The sequence below is a fragment of the Meleagris gallopavo genome, chromosome 22 (genome assembly GCF_000146605.3).
Source record: "Meleagris gallopavo isolate NT-WF06-2002-E0010 breed Aviagen turkey brand Nicholas breeding stock chromosome 22, Turkey_5.1, whole genome shotgun sequence".
Taxonomy (NCBI): Eukaryota; Metazoa; Chordata; class Aves; order Galliformes; family Phasianidae; genus Meleagris; species Meleagris gallopavo.
Window position 1 is genome coordinate 6,156,420 of NC_015032.2, and position 22,226 is coordinate 6,178,645.

General features: G+C 48.4%; 1 protein-coding gene across 1 annotated transcript; it reads right to left on the reverse strand.

Annotated features, from left to right (window-relative positions):
• Positions 1-539: 539 nt before the first annotated feature.
• On the reverse strand, positions 540-12,727 carry LOC104914055 (myelin transcription factor 1-like). Its single transcript, XM_019622214.1, has 5 exons — positions 12,624-12,727; positions 6,144-6,198; positions 4,328-4,358; positions 1,445-1,507; positions 540-914 (listed from the first exon to the last, which is right to left on the reverse strand). Exons 2-5 carry the CDS (start codon positions 6,196-6,198, stop codon positions 620-622), a joined length of 444 nt encoding a protein of 147 aa, XP_019477759.1. The 5' UTR covers positions 12,624-12,727; the 3' UTR covers positions 540-619.
• Between the last annotated feature and the right edge of the window lie 9,499 nt (positions 12,728-22,226).

Consider the following 22,226-nt stretch of genomic DNA (forward strand, 5'->3'; position numbering starts at 1 on the left):
AAAAAGGAAAGTAATGATATACACTTATAAACATCTCTTTGTCCTCTTTTAAGCTTAATTGAAACTACAGCCTCGCTGTTGTACACCTGGTGCAGTCTAATTTATTGAATTGGGGTATGGCAGATAAAAAGCAGATTTCCTCATGAGAGCTTTTGTGGTGCTCAGATACAAGCTGTTTCCCAGAACCCAACCAACATCAGCTGCCTGTCCTTCATTCTCAGTGCTCCCCAAACAGGGGATCTGCACAGTGGGGTGATGCCACGCCAGGACCCTGGCGGACATCTGGCTTGTTTGCGTGTTGCTCCTGCCTCTAGAGAGTGGATGGATGTACAGCTCCTGCTCCAGGGAGCCCAGCCAAGCCCACTGGCACCAAACGAGGACTGCAGGCTGCCATCCTCATCATGCAGAGAGCTCCTTTGTGCTTTCCAGGAGCTCCCCAGAGAGCATTCCTGATGGAAGAACTTTCACTTTGAAGACCCCAAGACAATCAGTGCGTAAGCCATCACAGCTTAACCAGAGCTCTGCTGCTGTGCTTCCACCAAACATAATAACTGCAGGACCCATCATCGTACATGATTCAGAGGAGCTATAACTCTTGGTTATTAACACTCACTGCCCTTTATTCATCTACAGAACACAGCTCTGCAATCAATAATGACAAAGCACCTTCTGCCGGCTCGGGGCTGTGGGTCTCCTCCTGCTCCACCGCCTCCGCCTCATCCTCCTCCAGTGTTCCCTCTGACTCCTCAGAGCCAGACTCCTCCTTCACCTCGGCCTCCTCGCTGCCGTCACTGTCGACGTTGTAGCCTTCATCCAAGGCCAGCTTGAGCGGGTGGGATTTGCGCTTCGACACCAGGTGTTCAGCCTCCGCATCTTGAAGTTTCCTCTTCTTTGCTAGAGGGCAGCTTTGCAGACTGCCAGTGGGATTAAGAAGCAGAGAGGGGGCATTGCCCTGGTGAGAAAGGCATGTCTAGAGCATCTCAACCAGGTAGGAAGAGGCAAGGAGGGTAAATATCGGAATATTAAAAAATATATAGTTTTTTAGTATTTTTAATCTTTCATAGCCAGAAAATCTGCTATCAGACATTGACTTCGTGCAACACCCGATACTGGCTTTGCAGAAGGCAGTGCAATCTTGCCAGACTCACACCACCAGCCTGGTCTGTGGACAGCTGTTGTCCAGGGGTCAGGAGGACCAACAGCACAGCACCACTGCTGGTAACAGCTACCACAAAACCTGGCGGAGGACACAGAACCAACCCCTGAGCCAAGTGCTGCTGCCCTGGGGTCTGCATGAAGGCTGCTGATAGCCTGGTGAAGGAGATGCCCCAACACCCACCCGGACTGATGAACCAACACCAAGCACCATCTAGACCAGGTTACATGTGTCTTTGGGTTGCTTGCTGGCATTTTTCCACCCCCATTTCCTCCGACCCAGCCTTACCTTCTGTGTCTTGCGTACTTTCCACGGATGTGTCCTGAGCCGTTACAGCCTGGGGTTGGACAGCTTGAGAAGGAAGCAAGAAACCATCAAGAACAGCAATAGGGCTGGGAGAATTCACTTTCAATCAGAAGTGTATAAACTATGGTCAGTTAATCAGGTTCTGTGCACAAGAAACAAAATAGCCACAAAAGGGGAGATAATTTCCCTCAAATGCTGCAGCTTGTTCCTTTGAAATCCGAGTGAAGAGGGCAGGAGAGCAGCTTTGCAGTTTGCTAAAAATTAATGAAATGACTCACCCCATTTAATTAGATGAATGGTTCATTATAGTTTTATGAGTATGTTTAATTAAGGATTTGCATGTGTAAGAGCAAGCCTTTAAAAAGCAGACAACTACTGCTCTCTGCTTCCCCACCTGCACCCCGCGGCCTTTTACGCCAACCATGGTGCTCTCACTTGATGGAGAATGGGGGTCCTGGCACAAAGACATCGGGGTCTTGTCGAGAAGTACAGGCTGGAATAGGTTGAGGATGCTCAGCTTTTAGCCATGTTGCCACCAGGAGGCATTGCTCCAGAGCACCCACAGCCTCACTTCTGGGGGAACGGATGGGATGGAGGTGCCCAGATCTCCCAAGTCACTGCACTTGTTCCTACTGCTCAGCCAAAAAGGACTTGTTAAAGACTTCCCTGGTTCTCTGCGTAGCATCCCTCGGCACGGGGCCACATGCTTGCCCTGCAGAGGTAATTAATCCCAGCTCCAGAAGCAAGAAGGGCCTCAGATAAGAAGCATTAAAGCAAATATTTTCTGGCAAAACCAGATTACGGCATTGATTATAGGATGCCCAAGTGACTTGCCTGATGTCTGAGGGATTCTGGAGACGTGTAGGATTAATAACCTCATTTAGCACCGTATCACCCTTGGCTCAGGAAGCTGGAAGCACTAATGAAATCTCTTGTGACAGCACAAGGGGAGAAGGCACTGCCAGCCCAGAGGGATCCGGCCAGCCTGTTAGACTAGGAGTAAAAGACATGGGATGACACTGAATAGGATGAGGTCAGGCTTTGGGGATGCAGAATCTCTGCTCTCAGCAAAGCCCAGCCCTTACAAAAAGCTTGGCATTAGGTGGATGGGAGTTCACTGATGAAGCAGTAGTGCTCCATGCACCAGGAGGTTGGGTTGTTAACGGTTGGCCCTATACAACACCATGCACAGCCCAAATAGTCGCATTTGAAGATAATTCACCCCAAAACCGGGACATGCACAACTGGCAGCTTTCCTTTCTGCTGATGATCTCCAAGTCTATTTCATTTTAATTACCCTCAGGCCCAACTGAGGCTGCTCTGTGCCCCAGACACACGTCGAAGTGAGAGCAGGCAGAAGACAGAGCAGTGTTTATGGCACCAGCGACATGCCCCAAAAAGGCTTCATTCAGCAGGAAACAAGGACAGCTCTGATGAAGATGTTACAGGCTCTTAGAAGCATTCCTGAATCAATTAAAGCTGATTTCCCCCACCTCATTTTTAATGTGGTGAAATGAAGCCTGTAGTAAATAATAAAAAAGAACAAGTCGGGCGGCTCAGATCGGGGTTTTCCGTAGCAGGTGGCAATTTGGGATGTCTCCAGTGTGTTCATTTAATCCCTTAAAAAGCTTTAGCACAGAGGTGATGCTCTGGGCCAGGGCTTCCCCATCCCCACACCTCTGTCCCCTGTGGGGTTTCGTGCATCTTGGCAGAATCCCAAAACCAGAAAGGGGCTTCAGGGTCTATTGAAGCCACTCTCCTTCCCTGCCACAGCCACTGCCCGACCTGCTCTCCCCCTCCTGAAGCCTTCATGTGTTTGACAAAGGGGCCGCTTATTGTTATGCAGACCGTGCCCTGCTTCCAATTAGTCGATTAATCGTCCAGTTAATCAGGCAATTAGGTGACAGCTGCAGAGATGGCTTTGTGGAGCACTCTGTCCTGCCCCTTATATATGTCACCTGCTCCAATTACCACCTCCACTCAAGTGTTCAGCAATAAAAGTTGGAGAAGTGGTGTGCCCGCCGCTCCCTCCGTAGCTCTCCAGAGTCATCGGGGAGTGGAGGAGCAGAAATGCTCTGAAATTAGGTTGGTTAAGGTCCAATTGCTCTTTGACACGCACGGCTTTCTAACGGAGCTGCTAAGCAAGGCAGCCCCTGCTATTAGTGCCTGCTCAGGTTAAAGACTCCTACTTCTCACATAGCCCCTGTGCAAGGTTTAAAGGCAGCAGAGGGGCCAGGGAGGCTGTTTTTTATAATGAGAAGCTCTGTAGGGCCACAAAGGCTCCAGCTCTTTTGGCTGGTGCTGTATGCATGCCAGTGCTGCTAAATGAGTGACAATGGGACCTCAGTGGCTCAAAAAGGGACACGGGGCCAAAGGATGAGCATCTGGCCTGAGAAGTGATGTTGCATAGAGTTGTTTGGGGGCAAAATACACAAAAAGATTCTGCTCTGTCCCTACTGATCCTGTAACACTCAGCAGGACATCAGGCCTTGCTGAGGTAGATGGAGGGTTCTTCAGTCTAATGCAACACACCCAGAGCTTGTGTTTAGAATCATAGAATCACTCAGGTTGGAAAAGACCTTAAAGATCATGGAGTCCAACCACAACCTAACCATACTACCCTAATTTTAACAACCCTTTTCACTCCTTTAGCCCCTGTGGTTCCTCCAGCATGTGTTGACCAAGTGATGCCCCCAAAAAGTTGGGCTGCAGCGACGTGCCCACCCATGCAGCAAGACCTCCACCCACCAGCCCCATGGGTTCACTCCCCACACCAGGTCCCAGCCTGGTCAGCAGCAGTGGGAGCCCAGCACAGGGTTCTCCATCCCTCCCACCAGCACCAAGGAGGAGGAGCAGGGTTCTTACCTCACCTCCTGGCTGATGAGCTCCGTGGGCACTGGGTGTAGGGCAGGAGACAGCAAGGGAAACAAAGACACAGTCACAAACCCGCATGGTACTCGAGTCCCTGCAGGGCACCTCCCTTGGCAGGGGATGCTCTCCTACATCTACTTTCCCATTTGGGAAAGAAAGGACAAATCTCTGCCATCATTTCCTGCATGCCAGCCTGCTGGAAATCATTAAGTTGCCTTGGAAATGCTCATGCCTGCTTTTAAGCACATGAACACGTGTTTGCAGCATCAGGGGTTACCTCTCTCTTTAAATGACAACTTTAAAATCAGTTGTGCTATAGTGATTTACATGCACAGGACTCAAATACCTGCAAGCAAGGACTGTTTTCTCACAGCTTGTTTGCCTACAGAATATGCTCCTTAATTACTTTTTGCACAGTTCACTGATAATTTGCTGCGGTGACCACTTTTACTTCTGTCAAATCACCAGGCACATTTTTCTCCCTTATCACACAGACGTGGCTTAAAAGGCAGACAATACCTTGTAGGGGTGTTGGGGATTATCCCTTGTCGTCAATAGGAGGACATCCCACTGCTTACAGCAACAACACACAACATCACATTGTTGCTGTAAACCTCCCATCCAGCCGAGAATCCAAACAATCAGGAGGGGAAAAAAAAAAAACAAACCCACAATATGAGCTAAATTTGCCCAGGCTAAAAAACTATCACACACTTGCTCAATTTGTTTGAGCTAATTGAGTTTCCTGGGATCCAGCTCCCAGTGGGATGACTCACAAGCTTCAACAAACTGGAGGCATGGGCAAGTCCCACGGTGCATTCAGTAAATTACCTTTTCACATCTAGAAACCCAGATTGGAGTACGGTGATAGCAGGTTGTGAGAAAATAAATAGAATCAGGCCACTCTCATTAGCAAAGTGAGCGAGAGCTTATATGGAGGTGCAACAAAACAATGAGACCCACATAATTCAGTCTGATTCAGCACAAGTGGGTTTTGCTTTGATTTTTAAAAGATGCTGAAGAACGCAGGGAGAAATATGGGCCAAAATAAAGTGGGGTGGTCCAGCACAGCCACAGGGGTGAAGCTACAGCCTCCACGTTCACATAGGCAGCCCCATTCATCCTTCCTCTCTGACCACCTTTGCAATTAATCAAATCCACATCCATAAAAAGGAATAAAAGCTGCAAAGGTGCTGTGCAGCCACCGTGTGAGGCCGTGGGGCCACCCAGGCAATGCGCCACGCTCTGCATCATAGCACCTCACCTCCTCCCCGAGAGAAAGCACAGGATGAGAGAGCTGCACATATTTTAATGCTGGAGAATAACAAGCAATCAAGCTTTGCATTAACAAGTTCTCTGTCCTCACGTCCCTGCCGGCAGACAGCCCTGTTTGCTTCTGCAGCATGCACTACTTCTGCCAGGCACGCTCAGATGTGCAACTTCAAAGCTGCTGGCAGAGTGTGCGTGATGAAAGCCCTGGGAGCTGATCTGAAGCTACAGCAATTGCCATCCCATAAAGCAACGCATGCAAAGGGGTTTTTGCTTTTTGCCTTTTTTTCTTTTTCTCTTTTTTTTTTTTTCCCCCTTAGGTGCAGGAGATGATGGAAACAGGGAAGGAGGGTTAAATATTACGAGGAGCCATACACGTTTGTGGCTGAGAGTTTTTCAAGGCTCGTAGACAAAGCTCATCAGAGGCAGAGAGGAGGCATAGGTGGTGATTTAAAAAGACCCACCCAGCATGGATTTGGCAAAGCAAAGCCCTCTGGGGACAAGCAAAGTGCAGGGAGCTCGGGGATAGCCAGTTGCTCACCTCTGACGGACTTCGATCGCGTGCGTGCTCTCTTATCATCATTTTCTAAACTCATCTGGAATGGAAAGAGAAGGTAATTGTGTAAAGATAACATGAAAATTATCACCAGAAGGAATTACCCTGTGTAGTTGTAGCTCTGTGTAAATAGCTGAAACAGCCCTTTCTTGTGTTGCTTGTAGTGTTGAAGCCAAAGTTATTCATTTTAAAGGTGGAAGGAATGAATTGAACTCCCAATATTAGCAACTTGATGCTAATTTCCACATCCTAGGACACAGGAAGGACTCTCTGCTGGTAGAGAGCACACAGTTGGAACAGCCCCATCAACGACAGCCATGGGGTCCAAGAGCCTCTTGCTAAGATTAGAACAGATTTCTCAGGATTCACACCAAAACGAGTGACCCAAAACCTCTGCAAGCAGCCAGCAAATTTCAGCATTCAGAATTCTCTGTATTTTTGGTGGAGCTGATCCTGTGCATGGATAGGGTGACCCTTCATGTAACGTACTAAAGAGCAACCTCTCTTCTGTGCTCAGATTTGACACAGAGGGTGCATCAAAATAACCTCTGCGCAACGTGGACATCAAACAGGAGGGTCTGCAGGGAACATGGGCATGAATAAGTAACTCTGCGGACTTCAAAGCATTTGCTATTAATTAAACATCACAGCGTGCCATGAGGAAGGCTGAAATGCAGCCAGCACTGGGCTGCAGCACGGTCCCCATGCCACGGTGTGGGTAGGAGAGCTGAAATTAGTCATAACCAGAGCTGGTAGCAAAGGCAGAGGGTGTCCAGGCAAGGGGACACGATGCAGCCAGGATAGCAGAAATGGGATGCGTTTCACTTGTGAAGTTGCCAAAGGGATTAGGGACTGATTTAATGCATCACTTCTATCCTGCCCAGGGGGATTGTGGTTGCTTGGATGAAGGTTGCCCAAATCTCCTTGTGCAGCCATCCAGCAGGGATAGGGCTCTGAGCAGCCTTATCTGCTGGGTAGCAACCAGCCCACAGCTGGGAGGCTGGAACTGGGTGATCTTTAAGGTCCCTTCCAACCCAGCCATTCTATGATTCTACGTTCTACAATCAAGGTCTCACAGACACTACATCTGAGTCAAACACCAACAGGGTAGGCAGAATGGCAATTTGAAGGGCAGTGAACGGAAACCTAACAGGTTGGGAAGGAGGCGATTCTGGCTTTAATGCAGAACATGACACTCTGGGACATTTTCTCCTGGGAAAGAGAGAGAGAAAGAGGGAAGAGGACTGCTTCCAAGGGAGATTTGACATAACAGTAACAAATGCTCTTCAGCACGTGCTCTATGGAGCATCCTCTACAAGTCCAAGCAGGACCCAACCAGCTCCTATGCCATCTCCAAATGAGAAAGTTTGAAAACAAACTCAAGTGAAGGAGAGACATGAAAGGAAGGGACACATGTAGAGAGTATGTGCTGCCCCGCAAGTCTCCCATATGCAACTCAAAACTTTCCTCGCTGGTTGCTGGGCAAGCAGGGGGAGGTGACAGAAGTCCCAGCCAATGGGGCAGCATGGCTGGAAGCCCCTCATTGTAAGAACCCCTCTGCCAGAGCCCTCCAGCAACATGCACCAACACAGCAATTGATGTGATTTACCGGATAGGAAGATTGGAGAGAGAAAAAAAATCCTAAGAAAAGAAAGAAGAAAAAAAAAAAAATAAAAATAAAAACCTAAAGCAATTTATGCATCCTGTCAGCATTCAGCTCCTGGCACCGCGGTGTAATGCTCCACATTTATTACAATCTTCCCAATAACACAGCAGCCAATTACCATAATTTCTATTTTTAAAGCCCCAACTCCCCAAAGACCAGTGGCTCATGCTTAAAGTGAGGAGAGGAGCAGGTGTCAAAGGGACTTCATTACATTTATGAGCCTTTCAGAGCCACCCAATACTCAGCATCGCGCTAATGCCACGCACAGACAATGCTACACGTGACTGCTGGGAGCTCATGCTATACCAAAACGAATTTCAGAGAGGAATGGTTTTTTGGTGGTTGTATTTCCTTTTTTGACAGCATTCCCAGGGACTGGCATGCCTTCAGCTCGTGCCTTGGCAATACGGGTTTCCCGATGATAAATTATTCAGAATCAGTACAGGGCAGGCTGAGGGCAACCGAGCTGGTTCACACATCATGAAAACAGCCCAGAGGAAGGGACCAAAGGGAAAGCATTGAAGCTCAGGTTCTCAGGATCAGGTGCAGGAGGTTGCAGGAAGCCACTGCCCTGTGGTGTTCTCATTGAGAAGCCCTGTGGACAGAGCACTTTGGGGTGAAACTTCAGCTCACACAGCATGTTTGCAGACTTAGAGACCACAGGGGCAGTTACATTTGTTCTCCCTCTTGCTCTCCTAACAGCCGGGTTGAGAAATTCTCTGGATTTCATTATTTTTATCTCTTAATGGAAAACAAGCAATCAGAAAGGAAATCTGGAAACAAATTATTGCTACCAGATGCTGGCCCCTGAGTACATGAGTTCAGCTAGAACAAGGCAGGTCTGTACAGCCCCTTCTCACTTTAGAAGCCTCCAGCAAGTCTCCCAACCCTCTTCCATGGGACCAAGCAGACAACAGACCCTACATGGGATCGGGATGCTCACACTGTGGCTCAGCCATGTCACTGTGGGCACCCCTCCATCCCTGGTGCCTTTCCCCCTGCCCTATTCTCTCTGAAGGTCCTTTGGTGCAGGAACTGTTACTCACTGTGCCCTGCACAGAAGATCTTCCTGGCATAACACAGGCAATACTGATGGCATCCTGATGCCGCTTATCAATAGGGCTCAGAGAGAGAAATTCAAAAGCCAGTTTAACCCACGCGCTGTGTGAATTTTAAGAGCCTCCTCACACAGTTGCAGTCCTGCTCTGCTCCCAGGATCACAGCAGTACAGTGTGGGAGCAGCACAACAGAGCTGACGTTTAATTTTTACAGACTATCTACAGAGTTGATATTTCCATCTTCCCTTATCGTAATACACGTTTATTTTCAGAAGGATGCTACTGCTGTGGTCTTAAAACCTCTGGAGCCTCCTGAGCTCGGCCGCCCAGGTGCACTGCGCTCTGGTAGCTCTATGCAAATACCCCATTAAGGGCCATGCTGAAATTCCCCAAGGTCAGCAGTAATACTTTATATGTATTCAAGAGCAGCACGGAGCTCAGAGAAAATAAACACGCTGAAAAAGCCCTCAGCTGGACAAAGGGAGGTGAGGATTCAGCAGGAATATTTATTTTACTCTGAAAGCAGCAGAGCTGCCATCGGTGCTTATTTGTAGATATCGCAAAATGCCATTTGCAAGAAGCTGTGTCTGAGGGACAGACAGAGGGAGCTTCTATTTTAAGTTTTAAAAAAACCACCAAAGCTAGATTTTCTCAGCAGCAGGTAGAGCAGGAGGAGGAAAATGACAGAAGAAATGATGTTTCTCTTACAGGAAGGTCAAGAAGTGGTTTTCTACTTGGTCTTCCCTCTCTTTCAGCTCCAGAGAGCCCCTTCTCCAGTTCAGGAGAACAGGCAGTGCTGACCACCCAACCCAAAGGGACCTCTCCTTCACTGCAGGAGAACAGTCCAGCTCTCACAGCCCTATTTCACAGCTGGGTTCAAAGCCAGGGTGAGCTAAGGGAAGGGAGAAGGACGGTGCATAGGAAACCTCCACCATCTCCAGACTTGTCCCAACAGTCAAGCTCCTTCAGGCTCTCAACAGGGAAGATCAGTTTGCTGATTTGAACTCTCTTCCCCACCGTGGATTGGATCATGAGCCTGAACAAACCCCAAGAATAAAAGGGTGTGACACCAAGGTCTGGCTGGATGACTGCACAGAGGACTACGGAGGAAATCTGGGGCACCAAAACTACCCCTCAGCACCCACCCAACAGTAAGGATGGATTTGAATGGCTTGGTCTGATTTCTCTTCCTTTTGCCTTTTAGTTTTCAGAAAGGGCTACTGGAGGCTGCACATGGATGGAGACACTTGGACCTGGGTGACCAAATGTCCCCTCACTCCCTGCAAAGGGCCACAGCATCAGCACTCACCGCAGGAAATGCAGAGACCATCCTGCTGCACTTTCCCCAGCTTTTAATCTTTTAAAAAAAAACCCAAAAATTAAGAAGGGACAGAGGAAGAAACACTCCTGTTTCAAAAGCCTCCCTCTGCTTTCACAAGAGGCTGAATGTTGCTGAAAGCTTCCACACCAGCCCAGGAGCTCCCAGCTGCTATTTTATAACCATACTCTGAGGCAGAGTTTTTCCCTCTGCTGCTTGATTTAAATCCTCCTGACGTCCCACCTATTGTAATCCCCATTCTCAGCCGAACAAAATGCTGTCTGCCTGAGAAAGGATGCCCTGCTCATTGCTCTCAGCCAGGAGAGGATGTTGCCTTGACATCTTCAAATGAAAAAAAAAACCAAAAAAAAACACACACAGCTCGCACCCCCCTCAAATGAAAAGATCACAGCCACATTGCAAACATCCTCCTGAAGTTGTGCTGTCATTTTTCAGTCACAAAAAGGGTTCGATCCCATACACACAGAAAAAAAAAATAACACCAAAAAACCTCTGCAAATTAAACATTTACAGAGTGCTAATGCTCTGTCGCTGTAGCAGCAGCATCCTTTGCATGAGTGAAGCGGAGCAGAAGAGATGCTTCTGAGCATCACACTTGACACAGCCCCAGCTGTACCATGTGCTGCAGAGCGCTGGCATTCAGGCTGATTTCATATGCAGCAGTTTAAGTCGATATACACTTTCCTCTTGACTGTTTGAAAGTGCTATGACAGGCAATCCAAACGCCATTTCACGTGCGGAGGGACCTAAGTGGCTCAGTACGTGCAAACTGCTCTTATGCCAAAAGAGGAGGGACAGGGGAGGAAAAAGAAAGGGAAAAAAAAATTAAAAAAAAATACAACAAACTACCTACAACCCCATTAGTCTTCAGAGTAAGTTGCTGTTTTCATAAAATTATCCCCAAGAGGCAGTTGCTAAAGTGAGATGATGAGCACATCTCCAAAGAGGACTCTGGCAGCCCCTGTCCTAGCATCACCAGCCTTAACTGCACCAGGGTTCAGGAAAACTGGGATCTGGGAGGAAAAGACTCATTTCCCTGCCAGCCACTGGGGCCAGGATGAGTGCGAGCCTGCCAGGTGCAGTTGAGTACATGCGTGGAGCACCCCTCTCTAACACCCTTAGAGATCCTATTTCAGACCTGGCAAGAGAAATGCTCTCCTGTGCCCGGAATTCTTGAGAAGCAGAAATAAGTAAATGCACCCTGTATCCCGCTGTCCTTGTCCTGCGCATCCTGTAGGTTATGAGCCATAGCTGGCATAGAAAGCTACAAATAAATATCTATTTATCTGGCGGTCCTACAAAAGCCAACTTGTGCCAAGACCAACACCTGCAGGCGCCTGGTCCCCAGCATTCCCAGATGCTGCTCCCATTTCTGATGCCCACTCCCATTTACACGGTGTTGAAGTACAGCTGAGCAGAGCACAGGGCTGCAAGAAATGGTTAACATTAGCAACGTGCTTGGCAAAGGCAGCGCGCTAGATGAGCACCAGGTACTGGGCACATTACCTTTTGTAATCATCACTTTATTAACATACAACAATCTTATTAAATCTCATCTAAGTGCTTATTTGGCAGGTTCAATAGAAAAGCCTTAATTGAGCCGGTTTTAAATATAGCAACAACTGCTTACGCTGCTTTCTAAGAAGGTGCAAGCATTCCTGGCGACACCTGCATGCAGCTGACAGCTTGTTAGCCATGAAGGATGTGTGCACTTTCTGCTGATTTCTGCTGCTTTGGGGTTTTCCCCATGGCTTGGTTTGTTATCCCTCTTCTTCCTACACCCCCAAACATCAGTCACCCAAGGAGGGCATCCTCCACCACCCAGATGGGTCTGTCTGTTCTGAATGCTGTGCCTTGCTACCCAGGAACTAAATGGGGCAGGAAGCGCCATTTGCGTAACGAGCAGCCCCGTTCTGTGCTTAATTAAAGCTTCCTCATCTGCTGGCAGCAGTTCTGTGCGAGGTTTGACAGAGTTGCCTGGACCTCTTTCATCAGCCACAGCTGCAGCTGGCAGTGGGCGGTGGGATGAATGCCCCACTTGTCCCTGTGGCTTCACCTGGCCTGCGCGAGGCTTCTTCCAACCAAACTGCAGAAAGAGCTCATTTTTATAGCTCTGGGACCAACCTCAATATCCTGCTCTGAGCTGTCCTGGAAGGATGAGACCAGGGAGGAAGGGAAAATGCAAAATATCTGGCCTCGACGCCAAATCTTGACAGCTGGAAGCCTCTCTGTCTGCACATCCCATGCAGGAGGTTCAACTCAAACAAGGACTTCCAGATCCTTCCCTTCCTGGGAGCGAAGCTGCATTCCTCCCCCAGCCCAGCTGGTCCAGGAGGGCTGCAGCAGCACTTGGCCCTCATCCTGCTGCCACCATCCCAAAAAAGGATGCTCATGGGGCTCACCTTGATGCACGTGCCGTGCAGGCTGGCGGCTCCCTCGCAGCTGCTGATCTTCTCCCCACAGGTCCACCTCTGGTTCAGCAGCTCACCCCGAAACTCATTTTCTGGGGAAGGGAAGAAGAATATGGGGTCAGGAGGATGCAAAAATGGAGGTACCCAATTTACAGCTCCCAGAGGCACAGCAGGGAAACACTATGGGAAGCACATACTTTATAAGCAGACTCTTGGCACCTTCCCTTCCTCAAACACACCCAAAGGGTAGGTGCCAGTCCTGCAGCACACAGGTGGCCCACAAATGCGAGGCTTCCCCTCCTGCTTGCAGTAACAAGATGGAAAGCATTTGCCCCAGGACTGCAAGTTCCCAGCATCACAGCTCACCTGGGGAAACAAGGGTCACTTTGGGTGCCACCACCCCCAGCCTTTCCCTTCAATCTGTAATCGCAGCTCTCCGTGGCATTGAGTAGTGAATAATGTGCTGCCTGCTCTCCAAGCCCCGCTCCATTCATCTTCTGCTGGTAAAGCAAAGAAGAGTGCATCCCCAGCAGTAGTCACACATTGCAGGCTGCAGAAGAGCCCAGGACAGCTCAGGGCTCTGTGTCTGCTGCCTCAACAGGTTCCCGTGCTTCCTCAATGTTTCTATTATTTGGGTGATCTCAAAGCAAAAGCAGGGAGAAGGCCAACATGCACCGAAGGAAATCTGAAAAATGTTTCCAGCAGTGGATAAGTATCATGGATAAGTTGCTGTGTGTGTAAAGACACCCCCTGAGCAGCTTCATAGAGTCACAGAATGGTTTGGGTTGATCCAGCTCCAATCCTCTGCCATGGACAGGGTTGCCAACCACAACATCAGGATGCCCAGGCTCCCTTCCAACCTGGCCTTGAGCACCTCCAGGGATGGGGCATCCGCATCTTCAGAGCTGCCCTTTCACCAAGAAGTTTGTAGGAGAACACGCAGCAAACACTGAGGAAAACACCCAACCCCACCTGGGTCTGTTCTTTATCTACAGGACACTGAGGAACAACCATATCCCACAGTGCTTTTTAGGGTGAACATGCTGAAGGACTGGGATAACTCAATCCCACAGTGACATCCAGCCCAAGGTAGCGCCCGAGAGAGATGACAGTGAAAGCCACCTATCTGCATTAATTGTAAAACCCTTCTGAAGCCAGAAGAGAAGTTGAGAGGACTTTTCTAGGTTTCTAGGGAGAAACACCTGTGTTGGAAACCCTGTTCCAAACCCTGTCTGAAGCACTGGGCCTCCACAAAGGGCACAGGGCTTGGAAGCTAAATGCAAGAGCTGCTGAAAGAATGTTCTGCTTTAGAGAAGCTCTGAGGAAAGGAAGCAGGGAGGCACAGATGGCCAGGCAGAAGATGACAAATGAAGGAAGACATGGGAAAGAAGCAAGGAAAGGACAGAGGGAAGGAGAGCAGAGGAGGAAAAAAAAAAAATGTATATTTCAGTAAAAAAAAAAAAAAGGTTTCTGTAACACATAGATGGAACATTACAGCCTGTCTGCTTATCTGAAGGGAGACGTTTCCGCAAGTTGTAGGCTAAGAATGAGCCAGACTGATGGCACGCTGGCTCCCAGCCTGCTCAGCATCCTCCAGCCTCACTCCTGTCCCTCATCCCAGCCCGGCTCAGGTGGCTGCGGCAGCTCCATCACACACGAATCAGATTTCCCCTGCTCTATGCTGCTTACATGCATCTGGTCTCCAGAGGGGATCAGCTTGCACGCACTGTGCCCTTCCCCTCGCCTCCGGACGTGGATTCAGCAGAAACGCAGCTCACTTACACGAAGGATGCTTCTGTTAACCCCTGCCTGGACCACCCAGAAGGAGATACAGGACATCACCTTCAGAACTCTATTTTGCCCGTGGGAAGCAGATCCCTGAGGGATCCACACATCCTCCAGTCCCCTCCTGGGAGCTGGGACAGCCAATGTTCCCGGCAAGGAGCACTTGCATCCAGTTCCCCTTGAGAAACAGCCCTAGGTGCTCCACTGTCTGACAGATCCCTGCCTGATGTTCACATCCAGCCTTCCCCTGTTCTCTCCATCCTCTGTCCAAGACTGGCTGTCTTACTGGTTCCCTCATTAAAAAGGTCATTTTCCCACAAACGTTTACAACAGTCCACCCCAAGACATCACCGCATCATATTCTGAAACAGGTTCTTTCCCAATCCCTGGGCCTGTTTGTCCCCTCCTCTCCTTCAGAGACAGCCACTAGGGAAGGTCAGTTGTGAACCAACGCATCATGAGTTGGGCAAAATCTGTAAAACCTTTGGGTCAGTGCCATCAATGAGAGCTGGATACTTTGAAGGGAGAACACATGCAGTTCAGCATTGATCAGAGTAGAGTGTATTTCACTTTCCAAGGAGAGCAAGTGTTGATGCGCCACAAAAATAACAAAGCCCCACAAAGAACAGCAGAAATCCCCCTCAAAAATAAACCCATATGAAACTCTGGAGTGAAGAAGAGGAGCAGAGGATGGGGCTGTGGGAGGAGGCTGCTGGGTGGCCCCATCCCCAGCATTGCGGGCAGCACGCCTGCCCCCAGGGCTGTGCCAAGGGCACGGCTGCTGCAGCAGAGCAATGGGGTGAGAGACTGGGTACTGGGGAACAGATGGGGAAAAGGGCTTCACTGCCTCCTATCTGCATCGCTGCATATTTAAACTGAAAGGCCAGAAGAAAAACATCTCAGTCTTCGTTTGCTCCCTTGAGTGCAAGAAGAGAGAAATGAAGAGAGTAGGAATTTTTCTTTATCGTCATTCAAGCACATTTTTCATGAGGATAGTGAACCCTGAGTTGACAAGGCAGCAGCACACTGCATCTTTCAGTTGGGGTGCTCAGCACCCTACCAGCTGACGTGGGCTCACAGCTCAGGGCCAACACAGCAGCGGTCCCTTTTGAGCCCCTTCTTTCACATGAATTGAAAATATAAAAAAAAAACCACCAAAAACCAAGTCTCAAATCCAAACTTTTCATCATGTCTGAGCCGTGAAAGTCACCAGTGGGTGCCTCTACCATTCCCAACACCCTGCACTGTTTGCAGCACATCACGCCTGCCCACTGCGCTGCACACAGATCTGTACTGAAGTTGCAGTTTACACGTGCTGCTGCTGAAGGAATGCGTGGTCTCAGCCAGATGCTGAGAAATATTGGCTCTCTCACCAGGTTTACAAAGAAATAAGGGAGTTTTCTATTTAATCACAGGGCACTTGAAAGTCTCTGCAGGTTACTCTGCAGCTGCAGCAAGGAACAGCGATGGCACGGGGTGAAATAACACCCGCATCCCTCCCTCAGCTGCCTCCACCCTGCCATGTGGAGGCAGCTGAACACACACTTCTGCTGCCATTACACACACCGACAGCATGGCATAAAGGCTCTCAGAGCTCTCAGCAGCACCAAGCAGCCTGGTGCAGGGCTGCATTTTCCTCATGAAAACCCTTGAGTTCTTAATTGCCCTTCCCAATATTTCTAAGAAGTCTTGAATGCCCTCCCACAGCACAGAAATACCATCCACTCAATGCAATTGTCACTGTTACTGTAGCACAGCTATGTTCAGTGCTTCAAATTTAGCCTCCCAAACATGCTTTTAATTTAAGACTTAATACCGGGTGTTAATTGTATACTGCATCGTAAATGACTGATCATTAAAACATATTAATTGAGGTTTAACAGCTGTATAATAGATACTACATCTCACGCTTATCAGCAAATATGATTTAATAATCAATTAGAAGAACGTATGGATGGGAGGTGAAGCAAGGCCAGGCAGATTGCAGGCTGATCTCTTGTTTGCTGGTTGACCTCGAGATGCTTTTCCTTAGCAGGTTGGGAAGGGAACTTGGCAGTTGCCAAACCGATGTTGAGCTTGGGCATTGTCACCTTGGGAGCTCTCCTGGACGAACCCAAAGAGTTCATTACCCATGAACGTGTGGAGCATTGGACATTTTACAGACCCCGCTGCTCCCATCCCCAGTTCCATCACCACATTGGCCCAACACCTCTCACAGCACAACACTCACTGTCCCTCGTCACCATGTCTCAGCCACACAGGGCTGGGCAATGCCTCACTGCACCCTATGCAGAGACTCAAGCCCTCACTGAGCACCTGAGGTTGCCATCCCACTCAGCATTGGCTTAGCATGCTGTGTGCTACCAAACCACACCTGCAATGCAAAGAAAGCAAAGAAAACTATAGTCTCTCCTCATTAAGAGCAATATTCATGCTCCAGCGTGCACGGTCAGTTCATAAAGCTTTTTGTTCTTTTTTTTTTTTCCCCCCCACTTTCCTTTTCTCTCAACAGGCAGAAGTACAACGCACAGTGCTGCCAAAGACATAGATGGTATTTTTCACCTTCCATCCCCATATCCCTTGCATACTCTTCAAAAGGGGAAGAAATGCTGCACACCCCCACTAACACTGCTATTCATGCATTGCTCCTTAAACGTATTGCTCAAAAAGAATAAAAAAGAGTGAATGTTCTTCAGCACCCCACCTTCCCCAAACTCCTTGGCTCGTTCCTTGACTTGTTCCTTCCTCACAGTGGGTGCTGGCATCCCCTCCACAACGGGATTGCTCCTTCTAGTGCCTTCCTCTCCTCCTTTTGAGCACAGAGGGAGCCCTGCACAGACACATTCATGCACTCGTGCCCAACGTGCGTGCAAACAGGCGTGTAACACATCAAGCATGCAGAGAGCACCTCAGAGAAGCAAAGCACAGGACGCTGCTTTCTTCTTGCACATTTTCCTTGTTATTTTGTTCTCATTTGGCTTTCCCAGTACTTTCCCTATTCAATAAAAGCCAAATGCAAACTGCGTCCGTTAATCGCCCAAACAGCCGCTCACTGCTGAGAAAATAATATAGATGTAACTTCCAGCATCACACACTTTCTTTTCCATTTATATGCAAATGCCGACCTTTCACCCAAGCTGTCTCAAAGAAGTATTTCCTTAAAAATGCAAATAGCATGTTGCAAGCAGTTACTCTAGCTGAGTCTTTCTCATATTATTATTATTATTTCTTTTAACCTCACCAGTGCTGCAAAAAACAACTGCTAAACTGCACCCCGGTAATAATTACTTTTCATACCAAATCGAAAGCCTCCTTGGAGCCAGTGTGTCGAAACAGCAGCGGGAGAATTCATCGCAGATGGGTTTGTAGAGATGGCTTTGGATCGCCGTGTCTTGGGCCAGGGGGAAGGAAGCAGCTCCAAGCTGAGCTCTGAGAGTCGCTCATCCACCTCCCAAGGGGTGAAAGCAGGCAGCCAGCCAGCATAGGTGAATGGCAAGCAGATTGAGTTGGGTGCAGAGCCAATTTGGGTGTTCAATACCTTGTGCTCAAGCCACTCCGTCATCAGTTGGGATATCAAGAGAAGTGGACAGGCGAGCCTGAGCATCATATCTGCTGGAGGGGATACTGGCAGCATGTTGGGGGAAACCAAATGCTTGAAGTAAAGGTACCAAAAGGGGTTATCCGCCTACAAAAGTATCAAGTGAAGAAAAGCTAGCAACAGACAGACTTCCTGGGACAGGTCACATCATCATGCCTTTTTTGGAGTAGCAAATATATATCTCTTATTAGGGAAAGCATTGAAGGAACTGGTGAGCTCTGAACCGATCTCTTCTTCATCGCCTCTCTGCCAGACTGAGGTGCCAAAGACTTTCTAGTATGCTGAGTTCCAAGCTTCCAGAAATACCCCAGTGAGCTTGTCACCAGGTGGACTTAATTTGCCCTGGGACTTTACCTCGACATTTCTAAGCAAAACCAAAATGAAAAGAACAAAACTGCTACTGTCCAAACGTGGCTCATCACTGACAGCACAGAGGTGTCTGGAGGAGCCTCCTGTCCCCAGCACAGGGCTGTGTTTGCTGCATAGGGATTTCAGCACGAGGTCAGGTACCAGAGGGAAAAGCTGCCTCGAGGAGCCAAGGAAGATGCTGGCAGTGCCTCTGACGCACAGTTCGATGACTAAGTGGGCTACTTCCCAGCTGCCAGCTTGTCTTTATGATATTAAGCCTTTCCTCTCCGCTGTCATATCAGAAGTGAAAACCTGACACGTAAGCGTGTGTCACACAGAGCCCAACAGACAGCAGCAATAAGGCAGGAGTGGAGGTGAGCTCATTCTACTCACAGCTCCCTGGGGGAGCAGCAGCCCTGCTCACAGCCCCCCCCCCCAGAAAGCTCAGCCCACAGCCATCCCCACGCTGCCCACCTTGCACCAGCAGCATCTTATCGACCTGAGAGCCTCTGCTGCTGGAACGCCACAGCCTGCCAGGATGATCACTTGCTTGAGATTAAGCAAAGTCATCAAATATGCAAAGTTTATAGCCCTGCTGGCACCGCTCTTAGCGCTCCTACAGACCCCATGTAATTGAAATTAAATAGAGGCAGAGTGATATCTCGCTGTCCTTCCTATAGGAGTCAGCCTTTCAGCGCTTGGTGAATATAAAGCAGGGAGAATGGCACACCTTGGGAGGGGACAGGGCAGCAGTGGTTGCTCTCCAAGCATCTCAGCTGAGCCCATCCACAATTGCCCCAAGAAAACTTCCCTGGGAGGGACATGCAGAGCCACTGCCAGACTCCAGCCACAGCCAGAGGTCAGCCCAACCCTTGGTGAGTTCCCACCTCCCCCAGCCCTCCCCCTCGTTGCCCAGAGGCAGCACCTGATGGTGCCACTGGAGGAAGCCAGAAGTTTCCTGGGCACGCACAAGAGGAGATGACAACTCTGCTTTGCTAAGATGCTGCAGGCAAAGTTAACTGTTCTGACTGTCCTTTTGTTTTTCAAAGCAACAGCATGGCTCCCAGGCACCTTTATTTCTTCTTTTAACCGGAGCATCTCCCTCCAAAGGCCATTAATCCTCTCCTGTCACCCGTATTCTTGGAGAGAGCATCTCTCTGGGCAAACACAGCTACTTGCTCGCTGACTAATTACATAAAAAAATATTGAGGGCAACAAACAAACATTTAACTCCACTCGATGGAAGCTTGCTTAGTGCAAAGCTTCAAGCTTTGGAGGAGAAAGTTGTGCATCAGCAGTAGAAGCTGGAGCTCACAGCCATGGCACAAGCACAAACTTTCCATCCTCTTTGCTGGAGTTGGGCTAACTTTGCCCAAGAACAGCTCCCACACAAGGCTTTGAGTTCATACACAAATATTTTTTGTCACTTCTCAGGCAATGCAATTAACAGGATGTGGTCAGTGGGCACAGTGGGGTGGGCTGGGGTTGGACTTGGGGATCTTAAAGGTCTTTTCCAACCTCACAATTCCATGATTCCACCTGACACAGCCAGCAGGCGCCAGGCTTCCATTTCCTCCCATCACACTGCTTTGACCACACAGCCCACACCATCTTCACCACTACTTAGCTCAGCTAAACACACTTCTCTTTCTTCCAAACCCCAGCATTTCCGCTGCTCTTTTCCAAGTTCTCAGTGCATTTGTGTGTTTCCTACAGCATGCAAAACACAGACAGGTAACAGCACACTGAGAAACACTGCATAAAGGAAACCCCTTGGCACAGCTTTCCTGGAGGTGTATTTTCAGACATCTGTTCACAACAGCCCTGGCCCCAAAGAAACATCAGCCCCGAACACTCCTTTGGAACCACACTCCAGTGTGCCAGGCCTGGATTTGTGTTTTAATTTCTCCTTCTGGGGAGGTACCTCAGCACTCTGTGTGCAGGTGATTTGGTGCTCGTCACAAAACTTAACCAGCTACATTCAGGGATCCCGGGGACAAGCACAAAGCAGAGTTACTTAGCATCAAACTGTCAGTTTTGAGGATTTGCTTCAGAAAAAAAAAGAAAGAAAAAAAGAAATTCAGAAGTATTCAGAGCATCACCTACAGAGTTTGCTGGCAACACCTTGTTTTTAAATACTACGTGCATGAAAGCTCACCCAGAGACATCCTCGTACCTTATAATAACAGTCACCAGGGGATCCTCCTAATGCGGGGTTTGAATTCATTCCTGTTCAATACACCTCACCCCTCTGCTCTCAGAGCACAATCAGCTAACAGCACTGGTGAGGCTGAGGCTCAAAGAGATGATCGCAGCGCTCCGTTTTGCTCTCCATCTTGAGCAGAAAGGTCAGAGTGTGACCTCAAGGAGGGAACAGCTCAAAACGATCCCGACTTGCAGATGCTGTCCCACGCAAAGCCACATCTTCTGCCAAATGGTTTCAAGCGAAGGAACGAAAGAGAAGAAACCCGAATCTCTGCTGCAGTTTATATTTAATTAGAGCAAAGGCAGCTTATGCAGCAGTTTCGGAAACGTATTGTCTTACAGCATATTGGATATTTGTATCTTAACAGCTCAACATCGATTTCTTTTATGTGAAGGAAGAGAGGGAAGAGAACTGCATGCCCTAAGTTGTGTTAGCTCCAAAGAGACTCCTGTACCACTTGGACTAATGTTTAGAGTAATCAAAGGCGTGAACTCATGTATTATGTATGGGAACGAGAGTTTTCAGTCTTCTGCAAAAAGGAATCTCCAACGTTTGGTATTTTGTTCACATGCTGGCACCATATGGCTCTCCCCTGCTGATATTCTTTCACACCAGAACTTTATGTTCAGATGCTTTAGTTAATATTTTACCCAGCAAGCATAAACAAGATGCAAAGATTGCAGTCGACAGCAACCTTCTCTTACACCGTATCCCTGTGCTAACGGTGAAGGGCTCTTTCAGCAAGTCATTTACCAAACACATGTCTGGCATTTTTCCCCCTCCTTAGGGGTCCAAGCTGGGCCATTTACTTTAACTGCATTAGCATCAAACAAAACAAGCAGCAAACCCAAGGAGGACGTTCTCGCTCCTTTCTTCCTACTCAGGCTTCCTGCTGGCCCAAGGCAGCACTGGATGCCCACAGTGCTGCACACAAGTGCTGTACAAACATGACTCGTAAGGCTGCAGCTCTGTTTGCCAGTCCTAACTGGATTTTACCTCAGGACAGCAGAGTTGTCCCTTCTCCATCAACCATCAAACCACACCAGCACATCCAAGCTGACCTCCTCCATCAACCACACCAGCACATTCCAGCTGAAAGCCTTCACCAAGCCTTGCTCTTCCCCCACCCTGCCCCAAGTCGGGCACAGCACCACTTCAGAAAGCTTCAGCTTAGACATTTGGCTCAAAACACTGCATTTAGATTTCCTCCACCTCCCCCCAATATTCTTATTATTCTTTAATATTCTTAAAACAAACAGGACCTAACAGATGTCTTTCAGCCTGCACTCTTATTAATGAGAATATTGTAAGAATGGAAATCAGGTCACAAATGTTTAATACTTCGTTTAAAAAGTCTTCAGCTTCTTTAAAGAGTTCCGCTAATCCCGACATGACAGATGTACAAGGCAGTTTTGCTTGGGGCAGATTAAAGTTCTCGCTCTGATTTGCTCTTTCATTTGGTCTGATTAAAATAACATCGCATTTTTTATGTGCTGACTTCAAAATAAGAAATTAAAAAAGAAAAAGAAAGAATAAAAAAAGAATAGAGAGTGACCAGTAAAGGCCAGATCACAACAGAAGCAGTTTATTGTTGTTAAGATGAAAAAAAAAAAAAAGTAAAAAAAAAAAGCAAGACAAAAGGAACAGTGGGACAGAC